Genomic DNA, 15,013 nt, shown 5'->3' on the forward strand with positions numbered 1-15,013 from the left:
CCCTCCTAGGGGTGGGAGTACTTACCTCCCAAGTACTTACCTCCTCCTCTGGTGTCTCTATCAGAATCTTCTCATGCATGATGAGGGGAGCGTACCTGTAATGCAGCATCGGGTGAGGAGTAGCCGTAGCTGTGCATGCCCTGGATCTGGAGACTATTGTCTTCTGGGTAGCTCTGGGAGGGCCTTTGCAGCTTGTCTTCTTTGTAATACCTGGATCTCCATTTTTTCCCCTTTGAGATGCTGCAAGAGGCATGTGTGTGCGTGTTTGGACATGCCCACTTGGTTCAACACTGGTTCAATTTGTTCCCATCTTTTCCTTGTTAAGATACTCCTGACATTAAGTAAAACTATTGTCAATGCCACTTACACTTGTTTTAAAATGAGTGCACCTGTCCCTTTAAGGTTCATCTGTGCCACTGACTCCTCCATCTTCCTCACTCACATTCCTGTAGCTTATGCAAGCTGCTGGATCACAGTTTCATTTAGGATGGCTTGATATTCCCTCCTCCTTGATACTTCCTGCCTTCTGGTCTCCACTCTGGACTAGAGCCCAAAAGGCATTAGCAGCAGGAAACTATTTTCTGGCTCTTCCTCTGACTCACCATTATCACATTTCTTCTTCCTGGTTTCAGCTTCTGCATTTTCTTTTTTTCTCCTGGCCTGTCTCTGCTTCTTTCTCTTGCTCCGTTTTCATTTTTGTTGTTCTTCCCCATTCCTACCTCCATGTCTGAGCTGTTTGCTGTTTCCACCTTCCCTTCCATTCCGTCTCCTATCTCCTCCAGCATTGCCTCCATCACATAAATTTTGCCCTCCTCCTCTGTATCACCCTCCTGTAGGGTTTGTTCTATAATTTCTACTTCAGTACACAACCTCAACCTCTGCTCTCCTCCTTTTGGTTTTGCAGTTCCTCAGCAGGCCTGACTATACTTGCAATGGCTTTGGGGCCACTGTGATACAAGTGTGCCTCTCCCTTACAAACAGTTCATTCTAGGTACCCTGACTCTCCCTAAAATGAATTATTTTAGGGTCTCCTGGTACTCGGCTGCCTTATGCCCCACCCCTTCACATCTGTAGCACACTGTGAGGGGATAAGTGTGTGGACAGGTGCTTCACCTTTCCACATTTGCTGCACTGTTTTGGTTGCATGTGTTACATTATAAAACCCTGGTGTGTCCTAATCTGGATCACTGATGGAAGGTGCAGCACCCCACCTGGGCTCCACTCATCTGCTTCTAACATACTTGTGCCCTCCAAGACCCATACAGATACCATATTTCTCCCATACTTTCTCTACCAACATAGCTCTTTGGATGTACTTTTCCATCCATCTTTCTAAGTTTCTACTAAATCCAACTACATTCAAACTATAATCACTCTTTCTCCTGACTTTTCACCTGCTATGAACTTTATCCCTCTTACTTCCTCCCTCCCATGTTCCTCTGCATATTTTTTTCCAAAAGTTCTCATACCCTTCTCATCCCAATAAGTCAATTCCCAAGTCTTTCAGGTCAAGAAAACAACCAGGCTGGTGAGATGCTCTGCCTGCACCTCTAAAATCTCAAAAAGTACCTTGTCCAGGAAATCATATTGTCAATCCTGTCACTGGTTAACTTCGCATTTATCCGCAGCCTCTGCTCCTCTCTAGCATCTCTCAGTGCCTCTTCCATGTGCCCCTGCCATGCCATTCCCAATAGGCTAGCCTGACATTGTGTTCCCACCATCCTCTGTTTCCCATCCTATGTACATTCTCCTGCTGCTCTTGTTTTGTATCCTGCTCTTATCTTCCTTCTGGCATCACCACTCTCATCATTGCTGCCTCTGTCATTGCTCCTGTTATCACTTTCTTTCTTCCTTTCTTTATCTACTCTCCATCTGTCTCTAGGTCTTCATTTCTGCTCTTCAATTTTCTTTCCACCTCATGCTTACTTGTTACTGCTCCTGTTGTTTTGAGCATCAGGTCTTCTTCCTCCACATCTTACACCCCAATGCTCTGTTGATCCCCTTTTTTGTTTCAAAGGCATTTGTCTGGTTTTCAATTATGATAGTAACAAGGATTGGTCAGTCCAACCTATCTGAATAAGACATTTGGTAGTGCTTATTAACCGCAGTCCCCCTCACTGCTGTGTCTTTTTCAAGTCATGGTGAGCCATGATACTGCATACACAGAGTCCCTCTTTTGGACCTTCTCTCATCCTGGTAAATATGTTTAGTGTAGCCCTGCTCTCCATGAAGTGTAGCCATACCAGACTACCCTGCATCTTAACTACACATAAAGTTTTGGAGTGTCCCAACAGTTGTGACAAGAACACACAGTTCCAGTCATGAGTGAGGCCTAATTAGCACATGGATCCTTTATGGCAGATCTGTCTACACAAGACATTTACTGAAGAGTAGACTGGGCAGTGCACTTAGTATGTCTGTTCTTTTAAGGGGATAAGAAGCCTGGAAAGCAGCCTGAAAGTGGTGAGTGGGATAGGAAGAGCCTCATCTAACAGGGAAAGGGCTGGTCTTAGCCAGGAGATAATCACAGACCCTGGATGGAACAGGCAGTAAGATATTGGAGACCAAAAAGGACTGGGTTTAGCTGGGAGATAAACCCAGACCGTGAATAGAGCAGACAGCAAGATCTTGGAGGTTGCTGATAGAAGATCATTACGCAGACAGGCTGAAGCTGAGACAGGCTGCAGATATGGCAGGAAGCAATCAGGGCCACATGACCAGGGAAGGGGGTGGGCTTAGACAGGGTATAAGCCCAGACCCTCACTTGAGCCAGTAGTAGGTCAGAGAGGGTACTGAGGGAATATCCCCTCAGCAAGATGGTTCCAGCTCCTGACTGCCATGTGAAGAGTGCAACCATTTTCAGTCTGACCTGCAGAGCTACAAAGGGAGGAGCTCCAGACAGTGGGACAACAGCTAGGCTCTTGAGACACTGGGGTAAGCAACTCTATTGGCCTGGTGAACAGGGGAGTAGGACCAAGGCAGAAAGAGAGATAGAGATGTGTATGTAGGCGAGTGACCACAGGTTTAAGACTGTACCCAGAGAGGGATGCAGGGCCAGGAGTGGCCACTGCTGGAAACAGAGCCCATGGGGACACGTTGGACCAAGGGGAGTCTGAGATTTCAACTGGCCTGAGATGGGGTCAGGGCCCAGGGCCCAGGATAAGGTAAAGGTCCAGGAAGGGCTGCAGCTGCAGCTTGCCAGAACAAGGTACATCCAGAGGGTCAAGTCTGAGCCCGGTCGGGGGTCCAGAAATCTAGCCCAGTGGGAACAGAGAGAGGGGAAAAGGATCATGGGATCCATGAGTCCACAGTCCTGAGAGGGACTGGAAGTGAGATCAGACCATCCCAGGACCCAGTGAGAGAGTGAGAGCAGGACCAAAAGGAGGATGCCAAGAAGGTCCTATTCTCAGAGGGCTGAGAGGAAGAGTGGGAACAAAAGGTGTCCAATAGCTTAGAGAAGGGATGAGAGTGGGACCAAAGGGTCCAAGGGCCTAGGGAGAGGCCAAGAGTGACACCAAAAGGTCCAGGAAAAAGGGAAAGACTGAGAATGGGGCCAAAGGGTCCAGAAGCCTTGGGAAAGGATGAGTGACAGACCAAGAGATCTGAGAGCCCAGAGAAGGGACTGAGAGAGTGTACAGAGAGAACATCAAAGTGTGATGACACTTGCAAGGCTTGGGGCATGAAGTAGGGGTGGAATGGAACCATGCAATTAGCCCATAAGGCAATAACTGCAGCCACCTGGCAGTCATTAGGGCAAGAACCATAGGCAATCGTAGACATTAGAAGACAATGAGGTCTGGGATGCCCTGGGGCACCCTCCCACTTATAAACATAAAATACATGAAGGTGTAGCAGGCAAGTGAGGGGGTGATTGTCCCCAAAGAGCAAGCAAGATAAAAAGATTTTTTTTTTTGTGGTTTCCATGGGCTTTTCAGCCATACTTGGAGATGGCACTCTGCTACATAGATTATTAGGTCAGCAGTAAACTTCCCACATCTACACATGCACCCCTATTAGACTGGAGTAAACTAATCAACTCTGCAGCAGGATAGCACCTGTAAATAGAAGTACTATCCTGAAGAGGATTTTTTTCCTTTGCAGCAGTGCACATGTGGATGCTGCCCCAGTTGGCTGGGGCATGGGGGTTTTTTAGTGCAGGGGTTGCCTGCTGGCTAGCTCTACACCTCCACAATACATTGAACTAGAGGGCAGGGAGCAGCCCGGGGCTGGCAGGCTGACCCCCAAAGTCCCCAGCCAGCTGGAGCTGCTTCAACCAAGCTCAACATGCTGCAGTCCAGGGTGCACCCAGGAGTGAAATGGTGAATGGTGCATCCAGGAGCAATGCACACCAGGGCAATAGGCTCTGGAGTTTATTGCTTCACATTAATTGCATATGTAGATGTGCCTGGGAGGGGAGGGGTAGTGTATCTGGAGTATATATATATGCTGGGTGCATCTACACAAAACATTTACGGTGCAGTTGACTAATTAGCTGTGCAGTGAACATCTCAGCATCTACAAGTGCATCCCTATGAGTCTGGGGTAAACTAATTTACTTTGCAGCAGGATAGTACTTGTAAATAAATGTACTATCCTGCTGTGGAGTAAAAAAAATGCAGAGAAGTGCACATGTAGATGCTGGAGGGGATGGATGGGGCAGGAGGGTGCTTCAGTATGGGGGCTGCTTGCTAGCTAGCCCTGTGCTGAAGCTCCCTTGTGCCCTACTCAGCTCCGCCACATCGTGTTGGGCTGGGAGTAGCAGCCTCAGGCTGGCACGCTGAGCGCTGGGGCCCCCTGCCAGCCAGGATTGCTCTGACCTGGCTCCACATGCTGTGACTGAATAAATGGTGGAGCTTAGTGCTCTGGAGTTAATTACTTCTGGGTTCATGCACACCCAGGAGCAATAAACGGTGGAGTAATAAACTCTGCAGTTTATTAATGTACTGTAATTGCACATATAGACACTCCCACTGAGCAGTGCTAAACTGTGGGGTCACCATGGAGGGTGCAGCCACATGAATCATATGTGCCAGGTTGAGAAGGGGCAACACAGAGGGATTCTGGGTCTGCTATTCTGTGGCTTACCATAACTTGAAATGCTATTGACTCTGGTGGGGCCAGCTCAGTGCACTATGTGATAAACCATGAACCTTTTGGCTTTGGACTATTACCATGCATAGTTTACCTAGCAGAGAAGATAAATCATGATGGGGGAGGTGGAAGGATTTTAAGAAGATGGAGATAAAGTACTGGGGTTAGATGGGCTATCTAGGGAATTCGACTGTAAATTTTTGGGGGTGGATAGGGAAAGATTTGGTGCAGGTTTTTAAGGAAATTATGGAAGCGGGGGAAGTAGGGGAGTGCTTTGCTGATGGGGTTGTCATACTGTTTCTTATATAAGAAAGGGGGGAGGGAAAACTTAAAGAATTGGTGACCAATTACCTTGCTAAATGTTGATTATGAATTATTCACTTTGGTGTTAGCAGGAAGAATGAAGGGGATAATATAACAAGTAATTGGGGAAGAGAAGACATGTGCAGTGGAGGGGCATAGAATTATACAAACACATTGGGTTTTGAGGGATTTGTTAGAATATACCAGGGATAGGAAGTAGAGTTTGGTGATGGGGAATTTAGAATTAGAAAAAGTGTATGACAGGGTGAACCATGCATTTTTGTTTAGGGTGCTGGAGGGGATCGCGTTTCCAGAGTGGTTTGTCGGGTGGGTATGAGCAATTTATAAAGGGGCACAGAACAGGGTGTTGGTAAGGGGTTTCTTAGGTCAAAAGTTTGCAGTTGCAATGGGGGTTTGGCAAAAGTGTCTATTATCACTGGGTTTTTTTTGTGGGATTCTTTATTAGAACAGAGAATTAGGAAGAATGGGGTAATTAAGAGTGATGGTACTGGGGGGAGGGGAAATTAAATGTTTATTATACATGGATGATATGACAATAGTGGTGAGAAACAGAATATTAGAAAGTGTTTTGATATGCACAATGGAATATGGGGAAGTGTCAGGGGCACAAGTTAACAAGGGGAAGACTGTTTTGTTAGTGATAGGAAAGAGGGAGTATATAGAAAGACACAGATTATGGGTGGTGAGAGATAATTTAAAGGTGTTGGGGGTAAATTTTGACACAAGGGTGAAAAGGGGAGAGGGCATAGGAGGAATTAGGGGTACGTGTTAGGGGGTGGTGGTTTTATGGATTTCTAAGGGTTTACTATTTTCAGGGAACGTGGAACTGATTAAGAAGGTGCTGTTACCATTTATATTATTCATCGGGATGCTGTACTTGCCATTGTGGTTACAGGCATGGTGGACACAACAGGAAATTTGTGTTTTTTCTGGGGAGGGAAGACAGAGAGGGTAGCAAGGGAGAGAAATATATACAGCAGGGGAGTTAGGGAGGTGGGGGTTACTGGAGGTAGAAGTTTTGATCCGGGCATTTTGTTTCATCAGTGGTGTGGGAGGCTAGAAGGGAAGGAGGGATAGCAGGGAGGTTTTGTAGGTACTGGAGAGGGAAAATATTGAGGAAGTTGGGTTTGTTTGGGACAAGGTGGACTGGCTTATGGGTGTGGAAACCATTATTACGTTATACACAGATGTGGGCTTTATTCGGGTACATAGTTTAGGGGTGTTGGGGTTGGAAGAGCTACAAAAAGTGAAGAATGTGTTTCAGTTAATTAGACGGAAGGGTGGTTTAATGGATATGGGGGATTTAGCTTGGGCACAGTTTAGGGCAGTTTGGAAAGGGGTGGTGGACAAAAGGTGGAGGACAGAACACAGGAAACTTGGATGGAAGGTGATACAAAGGTATTAATGGTGAGAAAAACAGCATTGGTGGGGTTTGGTGAGAATGGCAGAATGTTCATGGGAACTATGTTGTAGGGAAGAAACAGTTTATCACATATTCTGGGAGTGTTTTTAGGCAAGAAAGGTGTGGGGATGAGTGAAGAGGTTTTTGGGTGAGAAAGGATGGGTTTCTTTTGAGAATGTTATGTATGGCTGTGGTGAAGTGGGAGTCCCTGGCTAGCCACAGAGCTAGCTTCCCAACTGCCTCTGGGCACACCACCCACCTGTCTCTCCTGCCATGCCTTGTTAATTAATTGATTGTTGTTAATTAAGGCAGGAGGCTGCCCACTTTACACCCCAATATAGGGGGAATAGCCGTGACTCCATTCCACCCCTACGCAACTGCCTCACGGATGGCATCTCAGGCAGTTAGCTCAACCATCGCCTTCATCCATTAGCAGTGGCCCCTAACCCTGGGGACCTTCGGCTTCCATAAGTCCTGGCCCCATCTCAGGCCCAGTCGGGACCCTGAGCTTCTTTGCTCTTCATGGGCATCCTCCGTGGTGGATCTCTGGCCCTTTTGACCCTTTGCTCCTGGACCCAGAATTGACCAGCAAGTACCTCAGTGGGATTTTCACCTCCTGCCTGCACTTATGGGTCAGGGTCCCCCATTCCCAGCTCAGGTGCTCCTGGAAGCATGCCTGGCCCTGCAGGATTACTCACCTAGCAAGCTCAGGTGCCTCTAAGAGCTTACCTGGACTACCCTGCTTTGGTGTTATCTGGCCCACCTGCTTGGGTTAAGGCACCCACCTTTCACTGGGGTGGTAACTGGCCTGGCATTTCCTGGGGGCTCCCACACCACTGAGAGCCCCACCAGGCTACCCACTCCGAGCAGGTGCAGTTTTTAGGTCATGCCCAGGACCAGGACCCTTCAAACCATCCCCTACAGCTCCTGCCCTTACCTCCAGGCAATGTTACTGCCTGCTGCCTGGCCTGCCAGTGGCAAACTGCCCTGCTTATTGCGGCAGTCATTTTAGATTTATGGCTGCCTATATTAAGCACCTGCTGGATGCTTGGCTCGGCCCTTAAAGCAGCTGGCATCCACAGTGCCCTGTCACAATGGCTTAGTGGAAGGGGGACCTAGGGAAAGGGAGGTGCGGGTACTATTGGTGGGAATTAAGGTTGCATTGTGGAAAGTTAGGTGTTTAATAGTTACTAAGGGCTTTGTGTTTTTCACCAAGGGAGTGTTTACAGTTGGGGTTTTATGAAATGAGGGGTTATATGAGACAGGGAGAGGACAGGGGTCAAGAATGGGAATTACACGGGATGTGGAAATGTTAACTGGAATCATTTATTTGAGCTGGCAGGGACTGAATGAGGAAAGGCGGAAAAGTGGGGGAGGGTAGGTGGTGGGATAAAGAGGTTTGTATATGAATTGTAGGGCTGTGCGAAGCTTCGGTCCTTGATTCGATTTGGTGGAGATTTGGCCTGATTCAGTGGCTAAATCTCTGAATCTGAATTGAATCAGAGGACCCTTTAATCTCTCCAAATAGAATTGGAACCCTCCAAATCGATTCGGAGAGATTTGGAAAGGTTCGGAGATTCAGACATAGACACAGCTTTAAAAGTTTTTTCTACATACCTCTAGGTAGCAGGGGCTCATGAATGCTGCAATGCTGGGGCACATGGAGTGTCCCACAGAAGCATGTGGGTCTCCTCAGTGTGCTCAGCAGCAGACCCAGAAGTGGACCAGAAGCACTTCTGGTCCACTTTCAAGTCTGCTATGGAGTGTGCTGCCCCCCCTCACACCCCCCTGGCTCAGTGACTGGTGCTTCCTGGGTCTGGGGAGGCACCCGGGGTCCCCCTAAAGCTGATCACCAAACTGGGAGGGCATGGAGGCGGGCCCCAGTGTGCTCCCCGACAGACCCAGAAGTGCACCAGAAGTACTTCCCGGGCACTTCTGGGTTTGCTGCTGAGCACATGGTGGGCCCCCCTCCCAACTCCTGTGGGACCCTCCATGTGCCCTAGCATAGCAGTGATCATGAGATGTGCCTGCTACCTCAAGGTATATAGAAAAAACTTTTAAAGCTATGTCTGTGTCCAAATCGCTGATCCTCCAAATCACCATCAAATCTTCAGATTCAGATTTGGCCGAATTCACTCAGGGACAGTGATCCGAATCAAAGAATTGAATCACTGCCCCCGATTTGAGCCAAATCTGAATCCGAATTGAACAGGGCCCACTTTGCACACCCCTAATGAGTTGGGTGATGGATGAGGTTTATAAATAGCATAACCATATTATGGGGTTAATTGGAATTTAGATGTGTTTTGCTCTGGTTGGTTTTTGTTTTTTGAAAAAAAAATCTGTTTGTAAGTGTTATTTGTGAAATTTCTGTTTGATTTGTTTCATCAGGGACATAATTTAGTTTTTCATTTGAAGGGGCTGGGGCAGTGATGAGGCCTTAGGGCACGGGTGGGCAAAATATGGCCTATGGGCTAGATTCGGCCCACGGGGCCATTCTATCTGGCCTGTCAGGCCCCTAAAAATGTAGAAAATTAATATTTCTTTGCCTTTAGTTCCTGTAAAAAATGACAGGAACTGCAGGTAAGTGGGGGGAACCCGGGCAGGGAAGGAGCGCGGGGTGGGGGAAATGGCCCCTTCCCTGCCCTGTGCTGCAGCTGCTTGCAGCCTGTGTGGCCTGTGAGTGGCTGCAGCAGGGAGCACCAGCCATGGGGTGGGGGAGGGGCTGCTTTTCCCCCATGCTCAGCTTTTCCCTGGGCTCCTTTTCTGCATGGAGAAAGGCGACCTCTTGCCTCCCCCATGGCCAGCACTCCCTGCTGTAGGCACTCACTGCCCACGCAGGGCTGTCTGGAGCAGGCACAAGGAGCCTGGATTCTGGCTGGGGGATGTAGTGATGTCATCATGCCCTTCCTTGAGGCAGGCAGCCTTGAAGCTGCACTTATGGGTCAGGGTCCCCCATTCCCAGCTCAGGTGCTCCTGGAAGCATGCCTGGCCCTGCAGGATTACTCACCTAGCAAGCTCAGGTGCCTCTAAGAGCTTACCTGGACTACCCTGCTTTGGTGTTATCTGGCCCACCTGCTTGGGTTAAGGCACCCACCTTTCACTGGGGTGGTAACTGGCCTGGCATTTCCTGGGGGCTCCCACACCACTGAGAGCCCCACCAGGCTACCCACTCCTAGCAGTTGAGGCACCAGGCATGGCGTGGGCAAGGGGCTACTTTCTCCCCACCCCATGCTCAGCACCACCTTGTAACCTGGCCCCACTGCCAGGCTGGCAGCGGGGTGGATTACAAGCTGGTGCTGAACACGGGGAAGAGTGGCTCCTTGCTCACCATGTGGCTACTGCCCCACGCTGCAGCCACTCACAGCCTGGCTGGGATTGCCTGTGCCTGCTCCAGACAGCCCCGCGTGGGCTGCGAGCACCTGCAGCATGGAGTGCTGGCCATGGGGTACGTGAGGGGCCGCTTTTCCCTGCACTCACCACCAGCTTCTTCCCTGTTGGCAAGCAGAGGGTTGGGGCTGTGCGCTGCCCTCCACCTGTACTGTGGGGCTGGGGGGCACTTGGCGTGAGTGGGCGAGGATCCAGTGGGAGAACGGGATCAGTGCCAGCAAGGCCCAGAGCAGGGTGGCAGGAGCGTGGGGTCCCAACTGGCAGGGGCTCTGCAGAGCTGGGCCAGCTCCCCCCTCTCCCTGCTGGTGCAGCCCAGCCCATCTCCACGGACCCCTGTCAGCCTGCACCCCGCTCTGGGCCCCGCTGGTGCTGGCCCTGGGACATTGGTCCCAAGATGGTGACCGGGGGTGGGGCACCTGTCAAGGAGTGGTGCACCTGTTAAGGGGCGGGGCTACCCATGCCGCCCTCGACAGCCTGCCAAAACAGGGTAAGCGGCCCTCCTTCTGAAATAATTGCCTGCCCCTGGGTTAGAGCCAAGATAATCAATTTGTGGAAAATCTCTAAATTGAATTTGGCCTTTGTTAGAGCCATCTGGTGCCTGGCAGAAGGGTTACAAAAGAGTTACGCAGTTAACTCCTTTCTTGGGATTCACTGTTTTCTTGGCTATGTTTCTTCTGCAATAAACACAGTTAGTTATATTAAAAGTAAAGACATGTTCCTCCTCTCTGTCTAACTCCCTTTTGTATTGAAAAGGTACATAAGGTTGTTAAGGCAGAGGTAGCCAAGCCACAACTTGTCAGCTGCAGGAGAGAATAGCTCTGTCAGCCAGCTCTAACCTGAAGGTCATATGTTTGACACTTCTGCTATATGTGAGCTAAAATAGCCAAAGTACATTTTTTGTAATGTTTACAATCCAGCTGACCAGCAAAATGGGTAAATCTAAATGAAGAATAACTTCAAAACTGCACTTTTCTGGAAAAATCTCATGTTAATGCAATGAATGACTGATTTCTTTATGCAGATTTATCAAATATACAAAAAAGACAACTCTGATACTTCAGAAGCCTCTGGTATAACTTAGGGTCTCATAATAAAAGTGGCAGCTAATTTAGCAGCTAATAAAAAAAAGTCTTACTTGATCACTAATCCTTTCTGGGGTCTTTTGAAGCTTGGTTTATATTGTTGTTCTGTAATGCTAGCAGGTTGTTCGTGCTGCCTGTCACTTTAAAGAACAAAAGCTGAGGTACAGAGAAAAGCCGACTCTTTCTGCAGACTCCCAGCAGGCTAGGAAAAAGGAAGGGCATGATGACATCACTACATCCCCCAGCCAGAATCCAGGCTCCTTGTACAGGGAGGGCGGATTCAGCAAGAGCAGCAGTGCCAGTCCTAGGAACCCCTGTCTCAGATAATCCAGGCATAAATAAGCATTTGAAAAGGGATGATTCTTCAGCTGTAATTACAGGTAACACCATTTTGTACTGAAGAAATGCAAGCTGCTTTCTGAGATGTGTATACAAACTCATCCTCTTACTGCTCTGGGCATTTGCTCAAGAGCCCTTTGACAGGAAGGTTTACAAATAATGTATTTGGGGTGCTATTTCAGAGAATGAATGGGAAGGAGAGAGGGTAATGCCTTTGTGCTTGTTGCATCAAATTCTGCAGTTACTGGTGAGATGACAATGCAATTCCTTGGTAACAGCTCTTCTGCTCGAGGAAGTGCAGAGGGAATGCACCCTGTGGTGCATGTTGCAAAAGCCCTGGGATAGACTCCACTGCAAAGGGAGGTTGCCATTGCTGGGAGGAATGCTGAAGGGCTGCAGTGGGAAGGTTCTGGTGCTTCCTGAGCAAGTTTTTATTAGTTGCTATTTTCTGCTTCAGATGCTGTTTATATTGAGGAATAGGTCATCTGGGCTGTAAATTACCTTTCCAACAAGGGAAAAGGGCAACAAAAGGGATTTTCTTTGCAAAAATGTTTATTCATTCCCACATTCTGATTAACCTTCAATTTCAGAATATTTGCTGCAAGCGTAGAGATCCATTGTCTTCATTACAGAGGGTGCTAGGAAGTGTTATAGATTTTAGATTTGCAATTTCAAAGCTTGCTTTCCACCATGAAAAAATAATGAACCTAGTATTCTGGTCAAATCTGCTGTTACAATCTCACCTCTCCCCCTCTTCCCACTAGAGTGAAGGTTTCTCAGTATTTTCATTGCTATTTCAGTGATGATGGATTTCTGTCTTGGCCAAAATTAGTAGCATGGTGGAATTTTCAACCCCTGTACAGAGGTCTATACAAATTCTGACACTGCAGGTCACAGATCCCAAGGAGACACATGGCATGTTGGCTGCACCCTATACCACTTTCCCCTGGTTGTGCTGCAGGTGCCCCCTCTTGCTGCACTGGGCTGGCATTCTGCCTCACATTGCATAAACTTCCCAGGTCCCCATCTGGCACCCTTCTCCCTGTACATTGCACCGTGTCTTCTTAACTTCACTGGGCAACGGGCACTTACCTCACTTTGCCATGCCAGTGCCACTGCACCCTGCATGCGGTGCCATGTTCTCTCCAGCCATGATGTGTGGCAGGCACCCCCCTTTGCTCCCTGCTTCCCCCATGGTCTCAGCCTCTCAGACCATGCCCCAGGGGTAGGAACAGGCAGTTGAAGCAGGAGGGAGGGAGGGAGTGGGAGCTCAGAGACTCCAGCAGCCACAGATGATAGAATGGTTGTGGGGAGAAACAGCCAGATCAGGAGCCTGGAGGACACAGGTTAATGATCTGGGAGCTGTATGTGGCCTGTGGGCCACCAGTTGTACAGGCTTGATCCAGACAGCTCAACCTTTTTGGCCAGATCCCTCTGCAGGCCGAGTCTGACAAGGCCCCATCTGGCCATGTATAGGGACAGCCTCAGCCCAAATCCAGGGTGTCTGGCCCCAACCTGGCCCTGCAGAGGGAAGCAGGCTGGGTCTGGCCCCAGTTCAGCCCTATGGGGGGTGGAGTGTGACTTGGCTCCATGGGAGGAAGGGTCATGGTCCAGCCCTGACCTGGCTGGGTGGAGGGAAGGTGGGTATGGCCCAGCCCTGCATAGAGGGGTAAAGGGGCATGGCTGGGCCCCAGGGGAGGAAGGGGGTGGGGGGCAGCCTGGCCCCAAACTAGGGTTGCCAGGTGTCAGCTAAATTTATAGCCCAAAGTCACTTCAAAACTAGCCCCAAACTAGTCAATTTTTTAAAATGGAAAACAATTTTTTATCAATCCATTGATGTTCAAACTAGGCAATGAATGCTACGGACACTGGTCCCTGCTTTAAGTTCCTAAACACTGGCAGTAATGAACATCACTCATAACATAATTATGCAGTATGTTGTTGTACTTTTTCTGTTTAGGTAGGCCCAGTAGGGCAGAAGGGCTTTCTTTTTTTTATTGTGTGCATTATGTATTCTCCCCTTGTTCCCCACCCTGGAGAGAACATTCACATAATAAAGAGAGAAGAAATGGCTCTAACTTTTGTGGCCTCGATGTATGGCAGCACCCTCTGATGGGCAATTGGAGCCCTTCTACAATATTTTTTTCCACATTAAAATATAAGATTGAAATATAATTTTAAGGCTGAGGGACCTGGGCCTCTTTAGCCTAAAGAAAAGAAGGTGGAGAGGGGACTTGATAGCAGCTTACTGTTATATGAGAGGAGTGTATTGGGAGCTTGATGAACAACTAACTGTTCACCAGGGCACCCCTGGGGAAGACCAGAAACAATGGATACAAACTTCTGGAAGGCCGCTTCAGGCTTAATATCACGAAAAACTCTTTCACAGTCAGGGTGTCCAAACTATGGAATAAACTCCCTCCAGAGGTGGTGCAGTCACCTACCCTGGTGGTTTTCAAGAGGAGATTAGGCAGTTACCTCGCTGAGGTCACCTATCCCAGTTGTCTTCCTGCCTAGAGCAGGGGTGGGGGCGCTGGACCCAGTGATCTGCCAGGTCCCTTCCAGCCCCTAACAATCTATGAATAATCAAGCAACATTTCAACACTAATCCTCGCCTCAATTTTTGTTGAGATCTGAGCTGATGTTGCCTAACTTATTTAGTTTAAGAATCTTCACCTGAGTCTGCATCCTTGCTAGAGGATGATTCATATATGCCTGTGTTGAACAGAGCAAACATCTCTTTAGATGACTGAAACTGGTTGCACCAGATTTTGTTTCTGTGCATGTATGCTCTGATGTGACGGATGTTTTCAAGTATGCTGTGTTTCATTTTATTTCTCAGTTTTGTCTTTATCATATTCATTTCAGAAAACATACGTTCTACAGCTGTGTTGCTGAATGGTAAAGCCAGTAGTGAGAGAGCAAATGAACCCAGCTCTTTAAAGTCCTTGTCACCTGTAGCATCTGAGTGCTTTTTTACCTCAATTCAAAATCTTCAATCTGGCTATTGCCAGCCTTCTCTCACTGAACAGTGCTCAGTACTCTCCACTGCTGTTCAAGTTTGCCAAGATCTCCTTTGTATAATGGTAAAAACGACAGTTGCAAGTGATGGTTTTCTAGGGCTGAGTACAACAGCTGGGCTGAGTGCACAGAGAGACTGAAGTTGCTGGATGTTTGCAGGTAGCCTTTGCTTTATTTGTTATGTGACCTCAAACAGGTAATCCCTACAGTGGATTTTGATGTTGTCCAGTGTCAATAATGGAAGACTGACATTTTCTAGGTCCATGTGAAATTGGACTCCAAGATCAACTTCAGAAAGATGCAAGTGGTTGCTTTTGTTTGTGAAGTCAAAGTCGACTAGAGATGACCACATTGTTAAATCAAT

The 15,013-nt window shown here is 48.3% G+C and overlaps 1 protein-coding gene across 4 annotated transcripts in view; it reads left to right on the forward strand.

The window, feature by feature from the left end:
- The window catches only part of SLC45A1 (solute carrier family 45 member 1), a 102,225-nt gene that overhangs the window by 48,269 nt on the left and 38,943 nt on the right, over positions 1–15,013 (forward strand). The window contains exon 1 of one of the 4 annotated variants that reach the window (XM_090024713.1): positions 11,501–11,669. The exons of 2 other annotated variants lie outside the window; for them this stretch is intronic. In XM_090024713.1, the coding sequence (XP_089880839.1) occupies positions 11,510–11,669 (160 nt within the window). In that variant the 5' untranslated portion in view covers positions 11,501–11,509. Of the gene's footprint in view, positions 1–11,500; positions 11,670–15,013 lie in introns of those variants that run through there. One more of the 4 variants, XM_090024717.1, reaches the window with a different exon arrangement.

The sequence above is a fragment of the Crocodylus siamensis genome, chromosome 12 (genome assembly GCF_052110815.1).
Source record: "Crocodylus siamensis isolate JL-2025a chromosome 12, ASM5211081v1, whole genome shotgun sequence".
Classification (NCBI taxonomy): Eukaryota; Metazoa; Chordata; order Crocodylia; family Crocodylidae; genus Crocodylus; species Crocodylus siamensis.